Source organism: Rhinopithecus roxellana, chromosome 4, assembly GCF_007565055.1.
Source record: "Rhinopithecus roxellana isolate Shanxi Qingling chromosome 4, ASM756505v1, whole genome shotgun sequence".
Lineage (NCBI taxonomy): Eukaryota > Metazoa > Chordata > Mammalia > Primates > Cercopithecidae > Rhinopithecus > Rhinopithecus roxellana.
In genome coordinates this window covers 24,246,435-24,268,848 of record NC_044552.1, presented here as the reverse complement: position 1 = coordinate 24,268,848, position 22,414 = coordinate 24,246,435, and the positions used below count along the sequence as shown (strand labels likewise).

At 45.8% G+C, this 22,414-nt stretch overlaps 1 protein-coding gene and 1 pseudogene across 1 annotated transcript; both read right to left on the bottom strand.

Moving 5' to 3' along the window:
* Positions 1 to 6,069: 6,069 nt before the first annotated feature.
* Positions 6,070 to 10,809, bottom strand: MUC21 (mucin 21, cell surface associated). The gene is made up of 3 exons (XM_010368242.2): positions 10,498 to 10,809; positions 6,802 to 7,988; positions 6,070 to 6,484 (listed from the first exon to the last, which is right to left on the bottom strand). Exons 1-3 carry the CDS (start codon positions 10,556 to 10,558, stop codon positions 6,290 to 6,292), a joined length of 1,443 nt encoding a protein of 480 aa, XP_010366544.2. The 5' UTR covers positions 10,559 to 10,809; the 3' UTR covers positions 6,070 to 6,289.
* Positions 10,810 to 15,875: 5,066 nt separating this feature from the next.
* LOC115897014 lies at positions 15,876 to 22,164 on the bottom strand (annotated as a pseudogene).
* Positions 22,165 to 22,414: the final 250 nt, after the last annotated feature.

The window sequence follows — 22,414 nt, the reverse complement described above, 5'->3', positions numbered from 1 at the left end:
CGATCTTCAACAAACCTGACAAAAGCAAGCAATGGGGAAAGAATTCCCTGTTCAATAAATGGTGCTGGGATAATGGGCTAGCCATATGGAAACAATTGAAACTGGACCCCTTCTTTACACCTTACACAAAAATTAACTCACGATGATTAAAGACGTAAGTGTAAAACCCAAAACTATAAAACCCTGGAAGACAACCTAGGCAATGCCATTCAGGACATAGCCATGGGCAAAAATTTCATGACAAAGATTCCAAAAGCAATTACAACAAAAGGAAAAACTGACAAATGAGATATAACTAAACTAAAAAGCTTCTGCACAGCATAAGAAACTATCAATAAACAACCTACAGAATGGGAGAAAATGTTTGCAAACTATGCATCTGACAAAGGTCTCATATTCAGCATCTATAAGGAACTTAAACAAATTTATTTTTAAAAAGCAAACCGTTCCATCAAAAAGTGGACAAAGGACATTAACAGATACTTCTCAAAAGAAGACATACACGTGGCCAACAAACATATTTTAAAAAGCTAAACATCATTGATTATTAGAGAAACTCAAATCAAAACCACAATGATATCGCGCCGTTGCACTCCAGCCTGGGCAATAAGAGTGAAACGCCATCTCAAAACAAAAAACAAAAAACAACAACAAAAAAAATCCCACAATGAGATATCATCTCACACCAGTCAGAACAGCTATTATTAAAAAGTCAAAAAATAAAAGATGCTGGAGAGGTGTGGAAAAAAAAGAATGCTTATACACTGTTGGTGTAAATTAGTTCAGCCATTGTGGAAGACACTGTGGTGATTCTTCAAAGACTTAAAGACAGATACCATTTGACCCAGCAATTCCATTACTGGGTATATACCCAAAGGAATAGAAACCATTCTGTTATAAAAACACATACACGTGGCTGGGCGCAGTGGCTCATGCCTGTAATCCCAGCACTTTGGGAGGCTGAGGCAGGTGGATCACCTGAGGTCAGGAGTTCGAGACCAGGCTGACCAACATGGAGAAACCCCTGTCTCTACTAAAAATACAAGATTAGCTGGGCGTGGTGCTGCATGCCTGTAATCCCAGCTACTCGGGAGGCTGAGGCAGGAGAATTGCTTGAACCCAGGAGGCAGAGGCTGCAGTGAGCTGAGATTGAACCATTGCACTCTAGCCTGGGCAACAAGAGCAAAACGCCATCTCAAAAAAAAAAAAAAAAATGCACGCATGTATTCATTGCAGTGGTACTCACAATAGCAAAGACATGGAATCAACCTAAATGCCCATCAGCGATAGACTGGATAAAGAAAATATGGTATATATACATCATGGACTACTATGCAGTCATAAAAAAAGAACAAGATCATGTCCTTTGCAGGGACATGGATGGAGCTGGAAGTCATTATTCTTAGCAAACTAATGCAGGAACAGAAAACCAAATACCACATGTTCTCACTTATGAGTGGGAGCTAAATGATGAGAACACATGGACACATAGAGGGGAGCAACACACACTGGGGCCTATCAGAGGGCGGAGGGTAGGAGGAGGCAGAGGATCAGGAAAAATAACGAATGGGTACTAGGCTTAGCTGGGTGATGAAATAACCTGTACAAAAAAAAAAAAAAAACCCATGACACATATTTACCTATATAACAAACCTGCATATGAACCCTGAACTTAAAATAAAAGTTAAAAAAAGAAAAGCCATAACTGCAGCACAGTAAAAGCTTCAGCGGCTGACATAATGCCAACAAGGTAACAAAACTAGAAGAAGAGACAGGAGTGAGAAGAAAGACAAGACTCTTTCATGGGCTTGGTGCTGGGCGGATAATAGCTGCACTTACTGGGAGGATAATAATCGCACTTACCTCAGCATGCCCCCTGGACAATATGAATGGTTTAATGTTGACAATCCATGTAGGGGCAGGAGGTTGTCACAGGCTCCAATTTTGCTCCTCTCTCAAGAACAGCCTTCACTACACGCACCTTTGATCTGAATTTTTCCACTGAAGTTTGCGAAGTCTTTCCTAACAGAATACCCATGCCTAAAATGTTTTCTGGAATAAGAAAAATAAGCAGCATATATGGGGCAGGGGGAGCTTTCTCAATACCTAGATGTATTGAAGTCCTTCTCATCCAGATCGTTTGTCCCCATAACCATTGATGCCCGGCCATTGACCAGGGTGTGTTTATGGATTTCCATGACTTAAAGTACATCCTGCCCTAGTACCTACTAAGGAAATAGTCTTCTCCTTATTTTTTTGAGAGGAACAATAAATGGTGAGCTCAATATAGGGCCTCTGGTCACCTGCAACATGGGGTTGACCTTGGCCCCACTCCTAATCTTGGGGCCAGCGTGGAATCCACCTCTGATAGGCTGGAGTATTAGAATGAGGGGTTGAGTCATCTTCCTCTTCTGCTAGAGGGGCAGAAATGAAGGCACAAAACAGCTCTTCAGTCTGTGCTTCCCTCCATAAGACTGCTAACACAGCATTTTTCATATTTTAGCATTTTTTACATATTTTTTCTCAGAATGTTTCTGCTCCCAGTAAGTCATGCCACATTTGCCTGTCCTTGACTCGAATTGGTCACCTTCCCTTATTTCCCCCCTTCTTCCTGTGAAGCTTTATCTTTCCCCTTTATCAGCCCTTGCCAGGTTACAAAGCACACCCTGTCCCTGGCTTTCTCAGTTGCTCCCAAATCTGTGATGGCTTCTCCTACGTCATATACATCTTTTTTTTTTTTTTTCTGAGACGAAGTTTCACTCTTCGTGCCCAGGCTGGAGTGCAATGGCACGATCTCGGCTCACTGCAACCTGCAACCTCCGCCTCCTGGGTTCAACTGATTCGCCTGCCTCAGCCTCCCGAGTAGTTGGGATTACAGGCACCTGCTACCATGCCCAGCTAATTTTTGTATTTTTAGTAGAGACGAGGTTTCACCATTCAAGACCAGGCTGGTCTTGAATTCCTGACCTCAGGTGATCTGCCCACCTCGGCCTCCCAAAGTGCTAGGATTACACATGAGCCACCACGCCCGGCCTTTTTAATTATTTTATTTTATTTTATTTTATTTTTGAGACGGAGTCTCACTCTGTTGCCCAGGCTGGAGTGCAGTGGCACAATCTCAGCTGACTGCAACTTCCGCCTCCTGAGTTCAAGCAGTTCTCCTGCCTCAGCCTCCCAAGTAGCTGGGATTACAGGCACACCACCCAGCTAATTTTTGTATTTTTAGTAGCTGTGGAGCTTCACCATGTTTTCCAGGCTGGCCTCAAACTCCTGACCTCAAGTGATCTACCTGCCTCGGCCTCTCTGTGCCTTCCCACATCACATACATCTCGTCCCATTTCTATGACTCAATAACGTCAGCCAAGGGCTGTGCCATTTTCCTGGTGCACCTTGCAGCAATGTATTTTTTATCCCTGCAGGAAAAAACTTTTAAGTCCTGTAAGAACCCAAACATAGAGGACTTGACTCATTCCTAATTCTTAGAGAAGCCCCTGGGCCTTTTCTGTTGACTGCCAGGAGGTCATCCTTCCCAATAAATTTCCCTCATTAGGTCAAGCCTCCCTCATAGCTAGAATGAGCCAGTCCATAAGCTATGACTCCCTTGTGTCTGCCTTGCCTTAACAAAGATGCTGCTGCAGGGCTGTATGGGTGGTGATGTTACCCATTTTTTCTGCTTCTCCTGTTAAGGAAATATCATCAACCCCTGTGTCCCACAATCAGGCCATCCAAGCAGCCAGGGATTCCCTAGGTAGTTGTTTAAAAGTCTTTGCAATCTCTAGGAGTTCTGCAGCAGTAGATTCCCTGACAGTGAGAGTCTCCTGTATCAGCTGACCCCGTTTTGCTACAGGTGTTATGTTTTGCTTTCCTTTGCATGAGCCAGCGAGCTTGCCAATGATCTCCATGCCCCTCCACACCTGTGACTTCTGTGTCATCAGTCTTCCTCTTCATAACAATCCCAGGGATTCCAAGTTTTCATATCCCAGTTGGGGTTTCTTATGAGAGCTCTGATTTTTGGTCATTTCCATGTCCTTCTCCCTAGATGAACAAATCTACATGCTAACGTTTCAATTTTTGTCTCTCGGTCTTCAATTTTGTTTGCTAAGTTGGCTGCGAGGAGAGACATGGAGAGCTACATGTTCTTTTCTAGTTACAATTCCTTCTCTAGACATTTAATTTTGGCTTCTGCTGCTAGCTGGACCTTCATTGCCAAAAGAAGCAGCCAACCTACTGCAGCGGCCATTGGCCGCCCTTCCGAACCCCGGTGCACTATGCAGCTTTCGGTTAAAACTGCTCCAGGCCACCAGGCATTTTCAAGGCATCCCTGCACTCACACAGAGGTGCACAGGTATCGAACAGTTGTGCCGTCCAACCCTACACAGACGTGGCTGACACCCTGGGATTTCCTTACAGATGCTTCATTCTCCTTACCCATTCCTTGTTCTCCCAGCTCCTGGCTGGGGGATCACCAAATGTTCTACCGTGAGCAGGTCTACACAAATCTACCCCTAAAGGTTGAGGGGAAAAGAGATCAAAGAAAGAGACTGACAAATCCAGTTTCTCACAGAGAAATATTAATGGAGACTTCCAAACAGAAGTGATGTCTGAGGTGGCCACAAGATGGTGGATTCCTGCACTCCCTCTCCAAAAAATATCCTTTCTAGAGTAAGCTTTTAGGAGAAAATATGTGCAACTGGTCACATCGCAGACTTTCTTGCCGAAACCCATGACTGCTGGGGAAGTTAGATAAGCATCTTTGTGAGACGTTAATTATGCTACAGGCATTGTTTTAAAGCCTTGATGCAGAACACCTTGGTATGGCAGGAGTCAAACACTTGTTATCTGGCCAGGTGTAGTGGCTCACACCTGTAATCACTTTGGGAGGCCAAGGCAGGAGGATCACTTGAGGCCAGAAGTTCAAGACCAGCCTGTGCAATAAAGTGAGGCCCTCTCTCTACAAAAAAATTTTAAAAGTTAGCCAGTTGTGGTGGCATACAACTGTAGTCCCAGCTACTTAGGAGGCTGAGGCAGGAGGAATGCCTGAGTCCAGGAGTGGAAGGCTGCAATGAGCTATGATTGCACCACTGCAAGACTCCATCTAAAAAAAAAAATGGCCATCATGGTGGTTTCACTTCAAGATGGTATCACTCTTACCATGCAACAGGCTGTTTTCCTATAGCCGTATTGGTAAGATCCAACTCTTTGGTTTGCTGACACTGGAGAAACCCAGTAAGTGGTGGAAGATGGAGGAGTTTCTACTGCTGTGAGTTGGGGTGAACCCACCAACAGACTGCTAATTCTCTGCTGAGGGCTCTGTCCCAGGTAGGAGCCCTCCATTACCTCGTGGACTCAGAGGAACTTAGCCTCCAAAGCAACTCCCCTCTGTCTTCCAAGACCTGGAGGACCCTCTTCCCTGGACTCATGAAGAGGATACGTGCAGCTCTTCTGGGAGGGGATTTATGAGAATCTCAGGTCTTTGCCAAGAGACTCTTGGAAGATTTGACCTTAGCAGACCAGAAAGTCTTTCCTTTGGGAATCCAGGGAACACCGTCTCTCTGCTCCCCAAGGGAGCACTCTTAGGGAGACGAGTGTCACCAGCTCCTCCACCCTGATGGGTAGTCAGGCCTGGAGCACATGGAAATGCCCTGGGAACCTCAACTTCAAGTGAATATGCACCCCCCGCCCCCCCTCCACACACACACAGAGCAGGTAGTTGTACCTACCTCCACCTCAACCTGCTCTCGGCTCTTCACGTATCACAACCTGATCGCTGTGTACCACAGGCGTCACACACGAGCCCGCAGCATCCTGGCACCCGCCCTCCCTCCTTATCTCTCCCAAGTCAATTTTGCCGCCAACTGGAGTGTCTCAGAGATGCAGGGACCTTGCCTGGGGCAAAAAGGATTAGAAAATGCAGACACACAGATAAGAATGAGGTCTCCGGATTTTACTGTGGAGATTCTGAATGCCAGATAGAGTCCAGCATGGGGGTTTTCTCCTATAACTGAGAAGTTCATCTCAGAGCTACAGACACCCACCCTGGGGCACAGCACAGCTTCTCTTTGTCATGTGTGTTAAATGAGACGTGTTTATTTCTTAGCTAAATGAGCAATATAGTATTCTCTTTCCAGTGTCTGGTAAAGGCAAGAGAGGCGAGGAATGTCTTCCTCAAGATTTTCAGGATCTCAAACAAAGCTGGGAGAGGTCTCCTGGGATGAATGAAAGGAAACCAGGTCTTGGGTCCCCAGGTCTCTTCCTTCCTGAAGAATGCGGCACTCGCTTCGGGAGCTGCTCAGGGTCCGTTGTTCCTCCCGCTCATTTCCATGGCTATCGAGGATACTGGTCTCCTCCAGAACCAGTTAGGGCTCCACCTGGGCCTGTGGGGGGCTCCACAATTCCCTCCAGGGCCTGGGCCAAGGCCATGGTTGAGGCCATGGGGGCGGTAGACAGCTGTGTTAAAGATGTTTCTCAGGGACAGGCTGTTTCTCTAGAAAAAGAAGAGTCAATAGTTTCAGAATGGCATCCCTGTCTCCCAAGCCTTCACCACAGACACCTTCTGGAATCTTCTCCCACTTCCAACCACACTCCTTCCTAGTTCTTGTTCCTCCAGTCCTTTCTATGGCCCCCTTTTCCCGCAAGTCACCAGCTTCCTCTGCTTTGACTTGCCATTTCTCTGTGTTACTCTCTCCTGATCTCCCTTCCTCCCTACCCACCTCTGACTTGAGACCCCTTCTATTCACACCCATTTCCCTGTGTTTCTGCTGCTCCTTCCCCCAGGCGTTTTCTTACATATTAGGCACTCACCACACAGAAGAAGAGCCCAGCAAACAGCCCTACGGCCGCCACAACCGAGACCAGCGTGATGAGGAAGATTTCCCATGGCAGCAGGGACCCCCCAGGCTTCGCCCCACTCACTGCAGTAGAGGCACTTGTGTTAACTCTGTGAGAAGTTGTGTGCGTTCCAGTCAGAGCGGGTGTTCCAGAGCCTGCGGAGGTCACACTGGACCCAGAGCTGGTGGCTGTGCTGGCCCCAGTGGAGGGTGTGCTGGAGTCAGAGTTGGTGGCTGTGCTGGCCCCACTGGAGTTTGTGCTGGACTCAGAGTTGGTGGCTGTGCTGGTCCCCCTGGAGGTTGTGCTGGACTCAGAGTTGGTGGCTGTGCTGGTCCCCCTGGAGGTTGTGCTGGACTCAGAGTTGGTGGCTGTGCTGGCCCCACTGGAGGTTGTGCTGGAGTCAGAGCTGGTGACTGTGCTGGCCCCACTGGAGGTTGTGCTGGAGTCAGAGTTGGTGACTGTGCTGGCCCCACTGGAGGTTGTACTGGACTCAGAGCTGGTGGCTGTGCTGCGCCCACTGGAGGTTGTGCTGGACTCAGAGCTGGTGGCTATGCTGGCCCCTGTGGAGGGTGTGCTGGATTCAGAGCTGGTGGCTGTGCTGGCCCCACTGGAGGTTGTGCTGGAGTCAGAGCTGGTGACTGTGCTGGCCCCACTGGAGGTTGTGCTGGAGTCAGAGCTAGTGACTGTGCTGGCCCCACTGGAGGTTGTACTGGACTCAGAGCTAGTGGCTGTGCTGGCCCCACTGGAGGTTGTGCTGGACTCAGAGCTGGTGGCTGTGCTGGCCCCACTGGAGGGTGTGCTGGAGTCAGAGCTGGTGACTGTGCTGGCCCCACTGGAGGTTGTACTGGACTCAGAGCTGGTGGCTGTGCTGGCCCCACTGGAGGTTGTGCTGGACTCAGAGCTGGTGGCTATGCTGGCCCCACTGGAGGGTGTGCTGGATTCAGAGCTGGTGGCTGTGCTGGCCCCGCCGGAGGTTGTGCTGGACTCAGAGTTGGTGGCTGTGCTGGCCTCACCAGAGGTTGTGCTGGAGTCAGAGTTGGTGGCTGTGCTGGCCCCACTGGAGGTCACACTGGACCCTGAGTTGGTGACTGTGCTGGCCCCACTGGAGGTCACAGTGGGTCCAGTGTTGGCAGAGGTGCTAGTCCCACTGGGATTTATTGCTGAAGAAATCATATCGTGACAAATATATATTGTGTATATATGCTTTCTGCTTACTGCTTGGCTAAATTCATTACGTAAATAATTTTATTTAATGCTCACTACAGCCCTATAACATAGATGCTATTATTATCACCAGCTGAGATGAAGAAATTGAGGCTTAAAAATGTTGACACTGGGCCGGGTGCAGTGGCTTATGCCTGTAATCCAAACGCTTTGGGAGGCCGAGGTGGGTGGATCACCTGAGGTCAGGAGTTTGAGACCAGCCTGACCAACATGGAGAAACCCCATCTCTACTAAAAATACAAAATTAGCCAGGCATTAATCCCAGCTACTTGGGAGGCTGAGGCAGGAGAATCACCTGAACCCGGGAGGCAGAGATTGCAGTGAGCTGAGATCGAGCCATTGCACTCCAGCCTGGGCGACAAGAACAAAACTCCGGCTCAAAAAAAAAAACAAAAATGTTGACACTGGCCCAAGTTTACACAGCTAGCGAGTGGTGGAACAGGAAACTGAACCCAGGCTACTGAATCCTGCACTTGTGGAGACTAAGCTAAGTCACCCACCCACCCCCAACACCAGAGTTACATCATCTAGTTTTAGTGGTAGGTAAGCTTATTCCACATTCTGCTATCCAAGATACAATACAGATTAAAAGGATTATTATTATTATTATTTTTTTTTTTTTTTTTTTTGAGACGGAGTCTCGCTCTGTCACCCAGGCTGGAGTGCAGTGGCCAGATCTCAGCTCACTGCAAGCTCCGCCTCCCGGGCTCACACCATTCTCCTGCCTCAGCCTCCCGAGTAGCTGGGACTACAGGCGCCGCCACCTCGCCCGGCTAGTTTTTTGTATTTTTAGTAGAGACAGGGTTTCACTGTGTTAGCCAGGATGGTCTCGATCTCCTGACCTCGTGATCCGCCCGTCTCAGCCTCCCAAAGTGCTGGGATTACAGGCTTGAGCCACCGCGCCCGGCCAGATTAAAAGGATTATAAAAGAATTGTAGGACTAGGTGAAACTAGTATATATTGATCAATTTTTTTCTTAAGTAGTATTGCTTCCTGCTTGGAAAATATTTCTCAGAATAATATTCAGAAAACACTTATATCAGAATTACTTAAGGGAGCATGTTGAAAATATTCTTAAGCAAATCATTTTAGACTAAATGAATTAGAGTTTGAGATGGAGTCCAGGAGCCTGCATCTTCATCAAGAAGCCAGGTGACTATATGCATTCAAGTTCCGGGGCCCTTGATCAGTATGGCCAAGGCCAGAGAAGAACGAGTTATATGTAGCTCAAATACATAAGAGCTCCCAGGATTAAGGGCTGTAAACCAATGTATAAAGATAGAGGGAAGGTTTTTAACTTCTTGGAGGCTTGGCTGGAGTTAAGGTTATGTCAAATCATTGCCCTTTATTTCCCTGAAGGATGAAGACATTCGACCTCCCCAGCCTGTACGTGGGAGGCCGACGTGGAATTAGGTGTAGGGGTAGGAGAGAAATTGAGTTTGTAGAATATGGAAGAGTGATATTTTATTTTATGTTATTGTTTATTTATTTATTTGTTTTTGAGATGGAGTCTCCGTCTGCCGCCCAGGCTGGAGTGCAGATCTCGGCTCACTGCAACATCCGCCTCCCACGTTCAAGCGATTCTCCTGCCTCAGCCTCCTGAGTAGCTGGGATTGTAGGCATAAGCCACCCCACCAGGCTAACTTTCATACTTTTAGTAGAGGTGGGGTTTCACCATATTGGCCAGTCTAGTCTCAAACTCCTGGCCTCAAGACGTCCACCCGCCTTGGCCTCCCAAAGTGCTGGGATTACGGGCGTGAGCCACCAGGCCCGGCCTTGTTTTATTATTTTATTTTTTTGAGACAGAGTCTCACTCTGTCACCCAGGCTGGAGTGCAGTGGCACCATCTGAGCTCACGCAACCTCCGCCTCCTGGGTTCAAGAGATTTTCCTGCCTCAGCCTCCTGAGTAGCTGGGACTACAGGGGTGAGCAAACATGCTCAGCTAATTTTTGTATTTTTAGTAGAGACAGGGTTTCACCATGTTGGCCAGGCTGTTCTTGAACTTCGACCTCAATGACCTGCCTGCCTCACCCTCCCAAAGTGCTGGGATTAAAGGCATGAGCCACCGTGCCCCACCAGAAGAGTGATATTTTAAAAGCAGCCAACTCTTCTTGTTATTAATATTTAAACCCCCAACCATATCACATAAGTTCTTACCATTTTAGAGATGCAGAAATTGAGGCACAGAGAAGGAAATGACCTAAAGTACACAGTTAATAGATGGAGCCATAATTCAGACGTAGGCCACGTGAGACCAGAGACCAATTTTAACCACTGTGTCTGACTGCCTCCTGCGTGACATACATTGTTAGGCCGAAGTGATTAGAGTAAAATGATGATCCTCATTCTATGGAAGAGAAGCAGAGCTAGCCCCAGTAGTGGTCACGTCTCTTCCAACTCCTCAAAGGTTCTCAGACCACCCACTTTTAAATAAAATCACTCACCGGCTTCTAAAAGCAATAGTAGACAAAACGTAAGGAGAACATTTCCTTTCTGCATCTTCATCTGTCTCTTTGTGGCTGGAAAGCAAGATGCCTGGGTCCTAGATGTGCCAAGACTTTAGAGGGCAAAGAACAGAGGATTCTTGAGAAAGGGGACTTGAAGGTGAAGAGATAAAGGCTGGTGCTTCCAGGAGCATATGTATCCTACGTTTGTGTTCCTGGGAAGAATCTTGGGCTCAGGGGTGGGCAGCTGGATGTCTGACTTCCTTAGGCTTCTTCCAGGCAATGTAGTTGCCTCTTTCTCTGTTGTGAAAGAGCTGCAGGGGCCTTTATAGCTTCATACGGTCTGGGGAGGGGTGGGGCAGTTGACCTGACAGTCTGTCAACTACAGGCAGGTGACAGAATGATACCAAGCCTGGGAAGGAATAGAGCGGGGGTCAAGAGGAAGGTGAGAAAGGAGAATGACGTGGTCACACTAGGCAGGGTGCTGGGCTGGGTTGCAGCAGGAAGTAGAATGGGATAAGGAGATCATGGTTGTCAGAGTGGAAGGGACCCACCCTTTGAAGCAGGGATCGTGTTAGAAACCTGTTCCAGCTCAAGAATTTGTTTTCTGGTCAGGAAGTCCTGTAGGCCTGCTTTAGCATGAAAGAAGCCCTAATGAGCTGAGCCAAGAGGGTAGGACCTCACATCTCTACAGCAGACAGTAATAGGGGACCCAAAAGAGACCAGTAACTAGGAGTCTGGGCTGCTGGGTCATGGGCAGAAGACAAATGGAATGTTGCTGAGTATGCAGTAGGCACTCAACAATGCACATTGAAGGAACAGGGGAAGAGAGATCTAGAAGACATAATGAAGAGAGATAATGAAAACATGTTTGGGGTCTCTGGGGCATGGGAACTGAGGGTGTGGGAGAGTACTGAATATGTCCCCTGTCAGACTCATAGCAGGAGAAGGAGGGTAGGGTCTCCTGCTGACCGTCAACCATAGGAGCTCCCCTCTGTTTTGTTTTTGTTTCCAGAGGGCTCTATAGAAGCCTTTCCACCCTGAGATCCTTCTGATGGGCCTCTGCTTCAGTTCCAAGGAAGCATCTCTCAGGAGAGTACACCCCGCAGGGAGAGACACAGTGACATATCAGGACACAAGGTGGGAGAAGGGAGATCAACGGTCCAAGTCCTGGAGGAGCCTTGAATTTGGTCTGGACACTTGGATATGGCCAGCAGAGAGGAAACAGCTAAATGAACGTGACTGAAGAGACCCAAATGAGCAGAGGGTTTGGGGAGGTCTGAGATGGCATCTGTGATCAGGCTGATGGGGTTCCAATATACAGTCTGTATTTCCTGTCCTAGTCCATTGGTGTTGCTATAAAGGAATCCCTGACTTTGGGTGACATAGAGAAAAGAGGCTTATTTGGCTCACGGTTCTGTAGGCTGTACGAGAAGCATGGCACCAACATCTGCGCTGGTGAGGGTTTCAAAAAACTTCCACTCATGGCTGAAGGAGAAGGGGAGCTGGTTTGCACAGATCATATAGCAAGAGAGAGGAAGCTGGAGAGAAGGAATGGAAGAGGTGACAGGATCTTTTCAACAACCAGCTCTTGTGAGAATTAAGAATGAGAACTCACTGCTTTGAGAATGGCACCGAGCTGTTCATGAGGGATCTGTTTCAACCACCCAAAATCCTCCCACCAGGCTCCACCTTCAACATTGGGGATCAAATTTCAACATGAGACTTGGCAGAGTCTAACAACCGTATCCAAACTATAGCAATGACCAAAGTGAGTTGTCTGCATTTCCCCCATCAATGACGAGAAACTTCCTGGAAGACAGAGTCTCTCAGATAGTTTATTTGTAGGCGAACACGCTTTCCTGACATGCAAGTTCTGTTAGAAGGAAGCTGGCAAACAGGAGGTGGCTGAAGACATGAAGGAGCTCTGAATGAGTGAGCTGGAGAATCAGAAAGGGTCAGCGGTGTGCTGGGAAAGACTCAGAAGTGAGTCTGTCTAGTGGCTGTGATGGGAAGTTCCACAGGCTCAGGTATGTGGGAATGCTCAGTGACAGCTTGGGTCCTGGACTCCCAGCAATGCTTCTGAAGCGCCAGTATTCTGCAGCTGAAAAGCCAATAGCACTCTAAGAATTTTCTTCCTCCAGAATTATTTAGAAACAGAGATCCTGGATTCAAGTCCAAATGTCACCTTTTAGAGGCTACTCTGAAACTTGTAGCACGCATGCTTATCAGAGCCTAATGTAATTAATATCTTTACTCGATATCAGAACATTTTAATTCGTATTACCCATCTCCCAAGTCATACCGTAATATCGTCAAGTATTTTAATTCCATCTTGTTTTTTAACTTCATGAAAGATTATTGTTGTCTGCTCACACACCCTCATCCTGAACACAGTCACACAGCTACATTCAGCTGCAAGAGAAACTGAGAAAGACTGTCTCTAGCTGGGTAGACGTATGCTCAGCTGCCATTTGAGAGTTCTGTTGTTAAAGATGGAGAATGGGTGTTAGCAGACAATTATAAAGCCGTGACATGATCCAGCAACCCCACTGCTGAGTAGGCACCCAAAAGAAAGGAAATCAGTGTATCAAAGAGATATCCACACTCCAACGTTTGTTGCAGCACTAATTGCAATAGCTGAGATTTGGAAGTGTCTATTAATGGATGAATGAATAAAGAAAGCGTGATACAGGCCGGGTGCAGTAGCTCACGCCTGTAATCCCAGCACTTTGGGAGGCAGAAGCGGTCAGATCATGATGTCAGGAGTTCGAGACCAGCCTGGCCAGCATGGTGAAACCCCATTTCCACTAAAAGTACAAAAATTAGCCAGGCGTGGTGGCAGGCATCTGTAATCCCAACTACTCAGGAGGCTGAGGCAGGAGAATTGCTTGAACCTGGGAGGCGGAGCTTGCAGTGAGCCAAGATTGAGCCACTGCACTCCAACCTGGGTGATAGAGCAAGACTCCGTCTCGGGGGTGGGGGGGGGAAGAAAAGAAAACATGGTAGGTATACATAGTGGAGCACCATTCAGCCACAAAGAAAGAATGAGATCCAGTCATTTGCAACAACATGGCTGGCCATGGAGATCATTATGTTAAGTGAAATAAGCCTGACACAGAAAGACAAACATTGCATGTTCTCATTTATTTGTGGGATCTAAAAATAAAAAACAATTGAGCTCATGGACCTAGAGACTAGAAGGATGGTTACCAGAGGCTGGGAAGGGTAGTGGGAGGACTGGGGGAGGTAGAGATGGTTAAAGGATGAATTAATTAAATGAATTAAATTAATTTAAAAAAAACGAATGAAAAAAAGAATGAAAAGACCTACTCTTTGATAGCACAACAGGGTAACTATAGTCAATAATAACTTAATTGTATATATTAAAATAACATAAAGAGTGTAATTGGATTTTTTTGTAACTCAAAGGATAAATGCTTGAGGGGTTGGCTACCCCAGTCTCCACGATGTGCTGATTTCACACTGCATGACTGTAATCAAAACATCTCATGTACCCCATAAACATATACACCTACTAGGTACCACAAGCAGTAAAAATTTAAAAAATTAAAAATAAAGTCATGAAACACGTTTAAACCTACTTACCTTATATTTTGCATTTAATAATTTCAATACCTAAAGTCCTTGAGGATCTGATACTGCTGTCTAGTTTTTTGGTTTTGTTTTCTTCCTTGCTGGTTTTCACTCATGGTGTCTGTTTTCACTTATGATTTGAGAATCATGACTATAAATTTATTTTTCTTGGAATGTTATCTGTCGAGGTCAAGGTTGCAGTGGCACTGGCGTAGCTCACTGCAGCCTCGACCTCCGGGACTCAGGCAATCCTACTGCCTCGGCCTCCCCAAATTCTGGAATTACAGATTAAGGTATGATCTTTCACAGAGAATTTGCATGTTTTTTCCAAGCATATGGAGACATTACCATTTGAGGATTATTTTATTATTATATTTTTAATTAAAAATTTTTATTAACATATTGTTACTGTATATACTTATGGGGTACAATTTAATGTTTTGATACATATATATGCTGTATAATTTCAGGATTATTTTAAATTAAAATATAGGATTGCGGTCTTTTGAATTACCTAGACTGCATGATTTGTGGCTACAAACCATGTAAGTAAGGTATTGTTGGTTGTTGTGGTTACAATTTATTTCTCAAAGGATACTCCCCCTACCCTTCTCTGCACCAAATTTAGAGACAGGAAATTTTGCTTGCATTTCCTTAGAGGAGGGGCAGGTTTATTTTTAGTTTACTTTCTCACTGAAAGTTACAGATTTATGTGATTCCTCCCCACCCCAGACCTTGGGCTGATCCAACTGAAGCTGTAATATCCGAAGTTTAAGTTCTTTGGGTTTGGCAAAAGTTGGCTTCAGTAATTCCCTTACCTCCTGGATCCTATTCAGTCTGTAATTTTAGCATTCCATACTTTCACGCCAATTCACTGACTCTTTCAAGGAGATTTTGAAGTCCATAACTTAGCTTTGCAGTGTATTTTCAGTCAGGGCATGTAGTCCATTATATAGCCAGAAGTTTAAGTTGTCATTGGATTGTTTTGAGACATAAATGGTGATGTATTTACAGGCACTAGCATAGTGTTTGGCACTTAATAAGCATGCAATAATAAAAGACAAAGGGAAAATAAAGAAGACAAACACAAATACATAAATACATAGATGCCAGGTGTATTTTGAGATTTTAATTTGTAGCACTGTCCCAGTAAATTTCTTCTAACTTATCATGTAGCATTTGAAAGAGGCAAAGAAGTAGGGAGGCTCTTCCCAAAGATGAAGAACTGGAGGGCACTGAGTGAGTCTAAGAGGGTTTTCTGAGCTACTCAGTTTGTACAGTTTGAAGTTACAAATCCAAATGAAGAAAGTCATGTAATTACAAATTCTCAGGGGACATCTTTTACCCCCTCCATTGTTATAAACTGTGATAATCTTATTCTTCCTCCTACTGGTCAGGTTCCATCCTGAGGAAACGGTAGAAAGCCAAAACCTAAAGAGTTCTGACTTGTGTGTTGAGAGATCAAAGAGAAATTGTTCTGAGCTTGATCATTCTGATCCCTCCTCCCAACAAGAGTTGAAACCATCGTTAAGCTTGGGGGGATATTTTCACCTGAGCTCACACTCAAATCTGATGAGGCTGCAAGTCTCCTCCAGAACCACTCCCTATTTTTCTGGCTGTTCCATTGGCCAAACCCTCTGTGCTCTTTTCTCTGGTTCTTTTCTTGATCTTGATCATGACCATCTCTATGGCCAATTCCTTGGAGACCTCAAGGAAGTCCATCCTGACCCATTTTATGGTCATTACCTTCTCCTCCAGGATCCCCCTTCTTCCCCGAGATTTTATTTTCCATAGCACCTTCCATTTTCCAGTCTATGCCCATACTCTCCTTTTCCTTGGTGACCACCTCTGTGATGCATTTCATGGTTATTGCTGTAGCCTCCTCCAAGTCCATAACGCCCACCATGATTCACTCCCTAGACATCTCCATAGCTGTCGCTCAGTTCATGGCCCACTCCTTGTCCAAAGTCATGTGTTCCTGTGTGTCCCATCTCAAGTCCCCCTCCATGAATGACTGCATTTCACAGGCTGTGGAATGTCCTAGAGCCCAGGACTGAGTCCAGGTATAGACCAAGGCCAAGGTTGTGATCATGGAGGTTATAAATGCCTCTATTTGTCAGGAGTAAAGAAAGATCTTTCTCAAAGAGAAAAATATATGTATATTAGTAGTTAACTCCTTTTCTTCCTTATCATTAAAACCTTTATGATTGTCAAAACTCATAAATTTTCACTTTTCAATATTGTCTATTTTCTCATCAAGTCTTCCTGTGTGTGTGTGTGTATGATATTTAGGACTCTCTTTCTCTCATTTATTTATTTCTTGGAGAAAACAGCCTTCCTAATTAGTATACCTGTACCTTAGTAGGGTTCTGTGCTGCTCAACTTTCAAGACAAGATAAGTCTGGGAATGGTGGCTCATGCCTGTAATCCCAGCACTTTGAGAGGCCGAGGTGGGTGGATCACTTGAGCCCAGGTATTCCAGAGATCAGACTGGGCAACATGGCGAAACTCCCATCTCTACAAAAAAAAAAAAAGAGAGACAAGGTAAATTCACATCCTGTACCTGGGAGTAGAGTCGGCCAGGAATAGGGAGTGTTTTATTGTGTTAATCAACAAAGAAGGTTGCATGTCTATGAGATCAGGTAAAAATAAATAGAAGTTCATAAAGCCAGGTACAGTGGCTCATGCCTGTAATCCTAGTATCTGGGAGGCCAAGGCGAGAGGATCTCTTGAACCCAGAAGGTAGAGGCTGCAGTGAGCCAAGATAGCACCACTAGACTCCAGCCTGGGTGACAGGGCGAGACCCCATCCAAAAATTAAAATGAAAATTTTTTTTAAAGTTCATAAAATAGAAGCTAGAATAGTGTTTACCTTTGATGGAGTGGGTATTATCTGGGAGGGGCCACAAAAGAAACTACTCAGATGGTAGAAATATTCTATATTTTAAATTGGGTAATGGTTATACAAGTGTTTACACATTTTAAAATTAATCAAGCTGTACAAATAATATTTGCCTACTTTTGTAAATTATACTTCAAAATTTTTTCATCTGTGTACAGCATTTTTTTTTATTAATATTGTTCTTTTTTTTTTTATTATTTGAGATGGAGTCATGTTCTTCTACCCAGGCTGAAGTGCAGTAGCACAATCTCCGCTCACTGCAACCTCTGCCTCCTAGGTTCAAGCAATTCTCCTGCCTCAGCCTCCTGAGTAGCTGGGATTACAGGCGCACCCCACCGCACCCTGCTAATTTTTGTATTTTTTGTATTTTTAGTAGAGATGGGGTTTCCCCATGTTGGTCAGGCTGGTCTTGAACTCCCTGACCTCAGATGATCCACCCACCTGAGCCTCCCAAAGTTCTGGGATTACAGGCATGAGCCACCATGCCCAGCTGTTCTTTTTATTTTTAAGTGTAATTTAACTTTTAATTTTTCCCCCAACTGTATTAAGTTGATGTGATATTGTGAAACATAAATTTGGACTTCTACCCATTTCCTGGCATGCAGCTCCTAAAATCCTTAGGTACTCCAAAGTGATTTTTTTGTATGCGAATGAGTGGACTGTTGGCTTCAGGATGGTGGCTACTCACTGGAAAGACCAAGCCACCACCCCTTAACTCTTAACCTCCAGGGAGGAGAGGGAGCTGAAGTTGATTGCCGGTGGCCATGGTTTAATCAATTGTGTCTACATAATGAAGCCTCTGTAAAAACCCAAAGGCCAGGGCTCAGAGAACATATGGAGGTTCCTGAAGGATGGGGTGCTGGGAAGGGCATGGAAGCTACCTGCTCCTTCTCCCTCCACGCCTCTTCACCTGTATCCTTTGTAATATCTTTTGTAATAAACTAGTAAAGGTAAGTGTTTCCCTGAGTTCAATGAGCCACTCCTGCAAGTTAATTGAAACCAAAGAGGAGTAATGAGAACTCCAACTTGGTTCCAGTTGGTTAGACGTTCAAGAAGCCTGGACTTGCAGCCTGCGGGAAGGAGGGGTTGGTCTTGAGGGACTGAGCCCTCAATCTGTGGATCTGATGCTATCTCCAGGTAAGCAGGGCCAGCACTGAATCGGAGGACACCGAGCTGGTGTCTGCTGCAGAGCTGATTGCTTGCTTAGTGGTGGGGAGAATTCCCCCTTAATTTGGTCACAGAAGTGTTTTGTGTTGGTGGTGACAGGAGAGCAGAGGAAACACAGTTTGTGTGTTTCCCACTTTCAGAGCTGGTGAATAAATATTTCATATACTTACGGTGTACAACGTGATGTTTTGATATATGTATACATTGTGAAATTATTAAATCAAGTTAATTAACACATCTATTGCCTTGCATACTTATCATTTTTTATTGGTAAGAATTACACCTCAGTTTTTAAAGAAAAAGAAGAGAGAGCCTATAAAGAGTTAAAGTTTGGAGAACTATCTAAAAAACACTGTGGGTCGGGTGGGGTGGCTCACACCTGTAATCCCAGCACTTTGGGAGGCCGAGGCGGGTGGATCACGAGGTCAGGAGTTCGAGACCAGCCTGGCCAACACGGGGAAATCCTGTCTCTACTAAAGATACAAAAAATTAGCCGGGCATGGTGGCATGTGCCTGTAATCCCAGCTACTTGGGAGGCTGAGGCAGCAGAATTGCTTGAACCCAGGAGGCGGAGGTTGCAGTGAGCTGAGATCGCACCATTGCACTCCAGTCTGGGCGACAGGGCGAGACTCTGTCTCAAAAAAAAGGGCTGGGTGCAGTGGCTCACGCCTGTAATCCCAGCACTTTGGGAGGCCAAGGTGGGCAGATCACTTAGGTCGGGAGTTCGAGACCAGCCTGACCAACTGTGGAGAAACCCTGTCTTTACTAAAAACACAAAATTAGCCAGGCATGATAGTTCATGCCTGTAATCCCATCTACCTGGGAGGCTGAGGCTGAGAACTGCTTGAACCCGGGAGACGGAGAGGTTGGGGTAAGCTGAGATCATGCCATCGCACACCAGCCTGGGCAACAAGAGCAAAACTCCATCTCAAGCAGACCAGAATTAGAGCCTAGCTCTACATGGCCTTGTCCTGTGGTCTTCAGCAAGTCACTTATGTCCCTGCCTCCAGTTTTCTGGTCTGTAAAATGGGATAATAGGAGTACACACCCTCAAAGGTGGCTGAGCAGAGTAAAGTAGAGATGATGCTCTCTAAGCACTCTGGGTCCTGGACCTCATACCTGGCAGATAGTTAATAAAATGATAGTTACTAATATTACATATTTATGTTAAACATTTAGGAGGTTGCTCATGGCTGGTGAGTCACATATTGTTCTTCCCTTAGGGAGGGGTCAGAGACTCTGAAATAAGAAACTCAGGTAAGTTGATTATAAATTATGTTAACTGGCCGGGCGCGGTGGCTCAAGCCTGTGGCCCCAGCACTTTGGGAGGCTGAGACAGGCGGATCACGAGGTCAGGAGATCGAGACCATCCTGGCTAACATGGTGAAACCCCCGTCTCTACTAAAAAATACAAAAAACTAGCCGGGTGAGGTGGCGGGTGCCTGTAGTCCCAGCTACTCGGGAGGCTGAGGCAGGAGAATGGCATAAACCCAGGAGGCGGAGCTTGCAGTGAGCTGAGATCCGGCCACTGCACTCCAGCCCGGGCAACAGAGTGAGATTCCGTCTCAAAATAAATAAATAAATAAATAAATAAATAAATAAATAAATAATGTTAACTGTTTGTGGCTTGTGTGAATTTCTCATTTATGTATTGTGCACTCTGGCTCATCCTACAAATTTACAAACCACTTACCAGAATACATAAAGCCAAAATGAGAAAATATAAATGTTCTGTTTCTTAAAATAGAACAGGAAAAATATGTTTGAATAGAAGATTAAGACCAGGATGGACAATAGAACGCAGTCTGTTGCTGGCCAGTGCCTGTCACACCTGCACCGAGAACTGCAGAGGGCTGGGCCCTCTGGAACGTCAAACCCTCCCCTACTCTAGGGGCAGCTTTTCTACGGCCTCCATTCTCCAGAAGAGCATTTCTCCATCAACTTCTCTTAGCATTTAGTGAAGAGTTTTGAAATTTCCAGCCTATTTGAGGTGTGCTAAGAGGTACCTAGAAAAGGGAATTTGTTTTCACTTGGGTAAAATCATAAAGGCATGAGATGGGGGGTGCCCCACTCTCACCTCTGGAAGGAGCTTATGATTTTATTTATCTTGAAAGTGAAAAACCTGTTGAGGACCTAAATGTTCATCACTTTCCAAAGATGCTTTTTTTAGTGCTACAGTTCCCAGCTATTTTAAAGACACATTTCCCATCATATTCTCAATGCTCTTCTATTCACACCCAGACACTTTCCTCTCACATGGGACCTCCTTCCTCTTCTTCTTCCTTCTTCTTCTTCTTTTTTTTTCTTGAGGTAGAGTTTTGCTCTTGTAGCCTAGGCTGGAGTGCAGTGGCATGATCTTGGCTCACTGCAACCTCCACCTCCTGGGTTCAAGATGTTCTCCTGCCTCAGCCTCCCGAGCAGCTGGGATTACAGGTGCTTACCACCACACAGGCTAATTTTTGTATTTTTGGTAGAGATAGGGTTTCACCATTTTGGTCAGGCTGGTCTCGAACTGCTGACCTCAAGTGATCTGCCTGCCTTGGCTTCCCAAAGTGCTGGGATTATAGGTGTGAGCCACCATTCCTGGCAGCAGCTTCTTTCTTAATTTCTTCTTTCTTTTCTTCTTTCTTTCTTCTTTCTTCTTTCTTCTTTCTTCTTCTTCTCCTTCTTCTTCTTCTTCTTTCTATCTTCTTCTTTCTTCTTCTTCTCCCTTCTTCTCCCTTCCCTTCTTTCTTCCTTTCTTCCTGCTATATCTATCATTTGTATTTTCTGTCTTTCTCCTTCTCCCTGGTCTACATGAGACACTAAAAATCAGACCTCAAAAGTAGCAGTCAGCCACTGTCCATCAGGAGGTGGATGCATAACAGCATAGGTGGAACCAGCTGTGCGGGGTACTGAGAGGAATATATTACCCCAGGGCGCACTGCAGTGTGAAGCATCACAACCCTTACTCACATCCAGTGACCTACTCACTTGCAGTGATTCAGCCAATGAAAAATTTCATTCTCTAAAAACCACCGACTATTACAAATTCGCTGTTCGATTCTAAATCCGTAAGAAGGAAATATCCCATTATTGTCTGGAAACTCTAAGTGACTCTGACACAGAGAAGTAGCCTACAATTCCAACCGGGGTACAGACAAGGGGTTTCTGAATACAACATTCCACATTCATTTTAACTTTGTAGTTTCCAAGGAAACTGAATCTATTTCAGTTTCAAGCAGCCGGTGACCCCTTTACAAACAGCCCTGCTTTCTTTTGAGTCTTTTAAAATTCTTTCATTTAAATTTCACCAAAAATCCACACTTTCCCCCAATACTATAATGACATTTCCCCCAATACTGTAATGACATTTCCTTTGTTTGGTGAGAAGCTCCTCAGCTCCCTGGTACACAGCCTCCCATTTTGCAACAAACGGATAAACTTGACTTCGTGGGACTATACATTTGCTTCTGCACTCTTGGTTGATTGGACTAGGGTACAAGTGACTCTCCAGACCCCTCTCCATGCTAATAGCCTAGTGGCCCTTTTCCATCAATTCTATTCCTCCTGGTGATCTATCTTCTCAGGAAGTCTCTGCCCATTTCCATGCACAGTCACTCCCAAGGCAAAACCTCAGTCCTACTGATAGTCCAACACCAACCATGACTACGGCCAGGGAAATGAGCATGAGGGCCTGGGGCTGTAAATGTCCACTCAGTTTGATCACATGTGTGGGTGTGTGGCTCACACTAACTGTGTTAGTGCCTGTGGACACCGGGTCCATTTCCTGGGAGGTGCTGCTAGTTGGCTCACGGGTGGATCCTGTGGTGGTCCTGACGCAGGGGGCTGAGGTGGTAGATGATGCTCCCATAGTGGATGTACCCAGGTCAGAGGTGTTTGAGACTATTCCGGTCACAAGACAACTGCAGCAGAGGCCGTGGAGTCCATTCCAGGGGCCATGGTGACAGAGCTGGGGGCGGTAGGACTGGTTCCAGGGTTCACACAACACAATGCATTCATAGCAGAGATAATTAAAGGGGAGTGGGAGTGCTTAGAGCAGAGGGGGTGAATCTAACATGCCTATGGTGAGAGTAGCTCAGGAGAGGGGTGGTGGGGGAGGAGAGATGCTAGAAAGCCATTCCCCTGTGGCTGTGTCCTCACAATAGAGGTGGGTGTCATATAGAGGAGGAGGTAGAATGTGTCACCTGGCAGGGTTGGTGATAGAGGAAGCAGAAGGTTGAGGAAACGTAACCGTCATGGGTACGGAAGT

Coding starts and splice junctions, on each gene's coding strand:
- MUC21 (XM_010368242.2), bottom strand. CDS start 10,558: ATGAAGATGCAGAAAGGAAATGTTCTCCTTACGTTTTGTCTACTATTG. Junction 7,989..10,497: donor ACTATTGCTTTTAGAAGCCG/GTGAGTGATTTT, acceptor TGATTTCTTCAG/CAATAAATCCCAGTGGGACT. Junction 6,485..6,801: donor CTGGGCTCTTCTTCTGTGTG/GTGAGTGCCTAA, acceptor TTCTTTTTCTAG/AGAAACAGCCTGTCCCTGAG.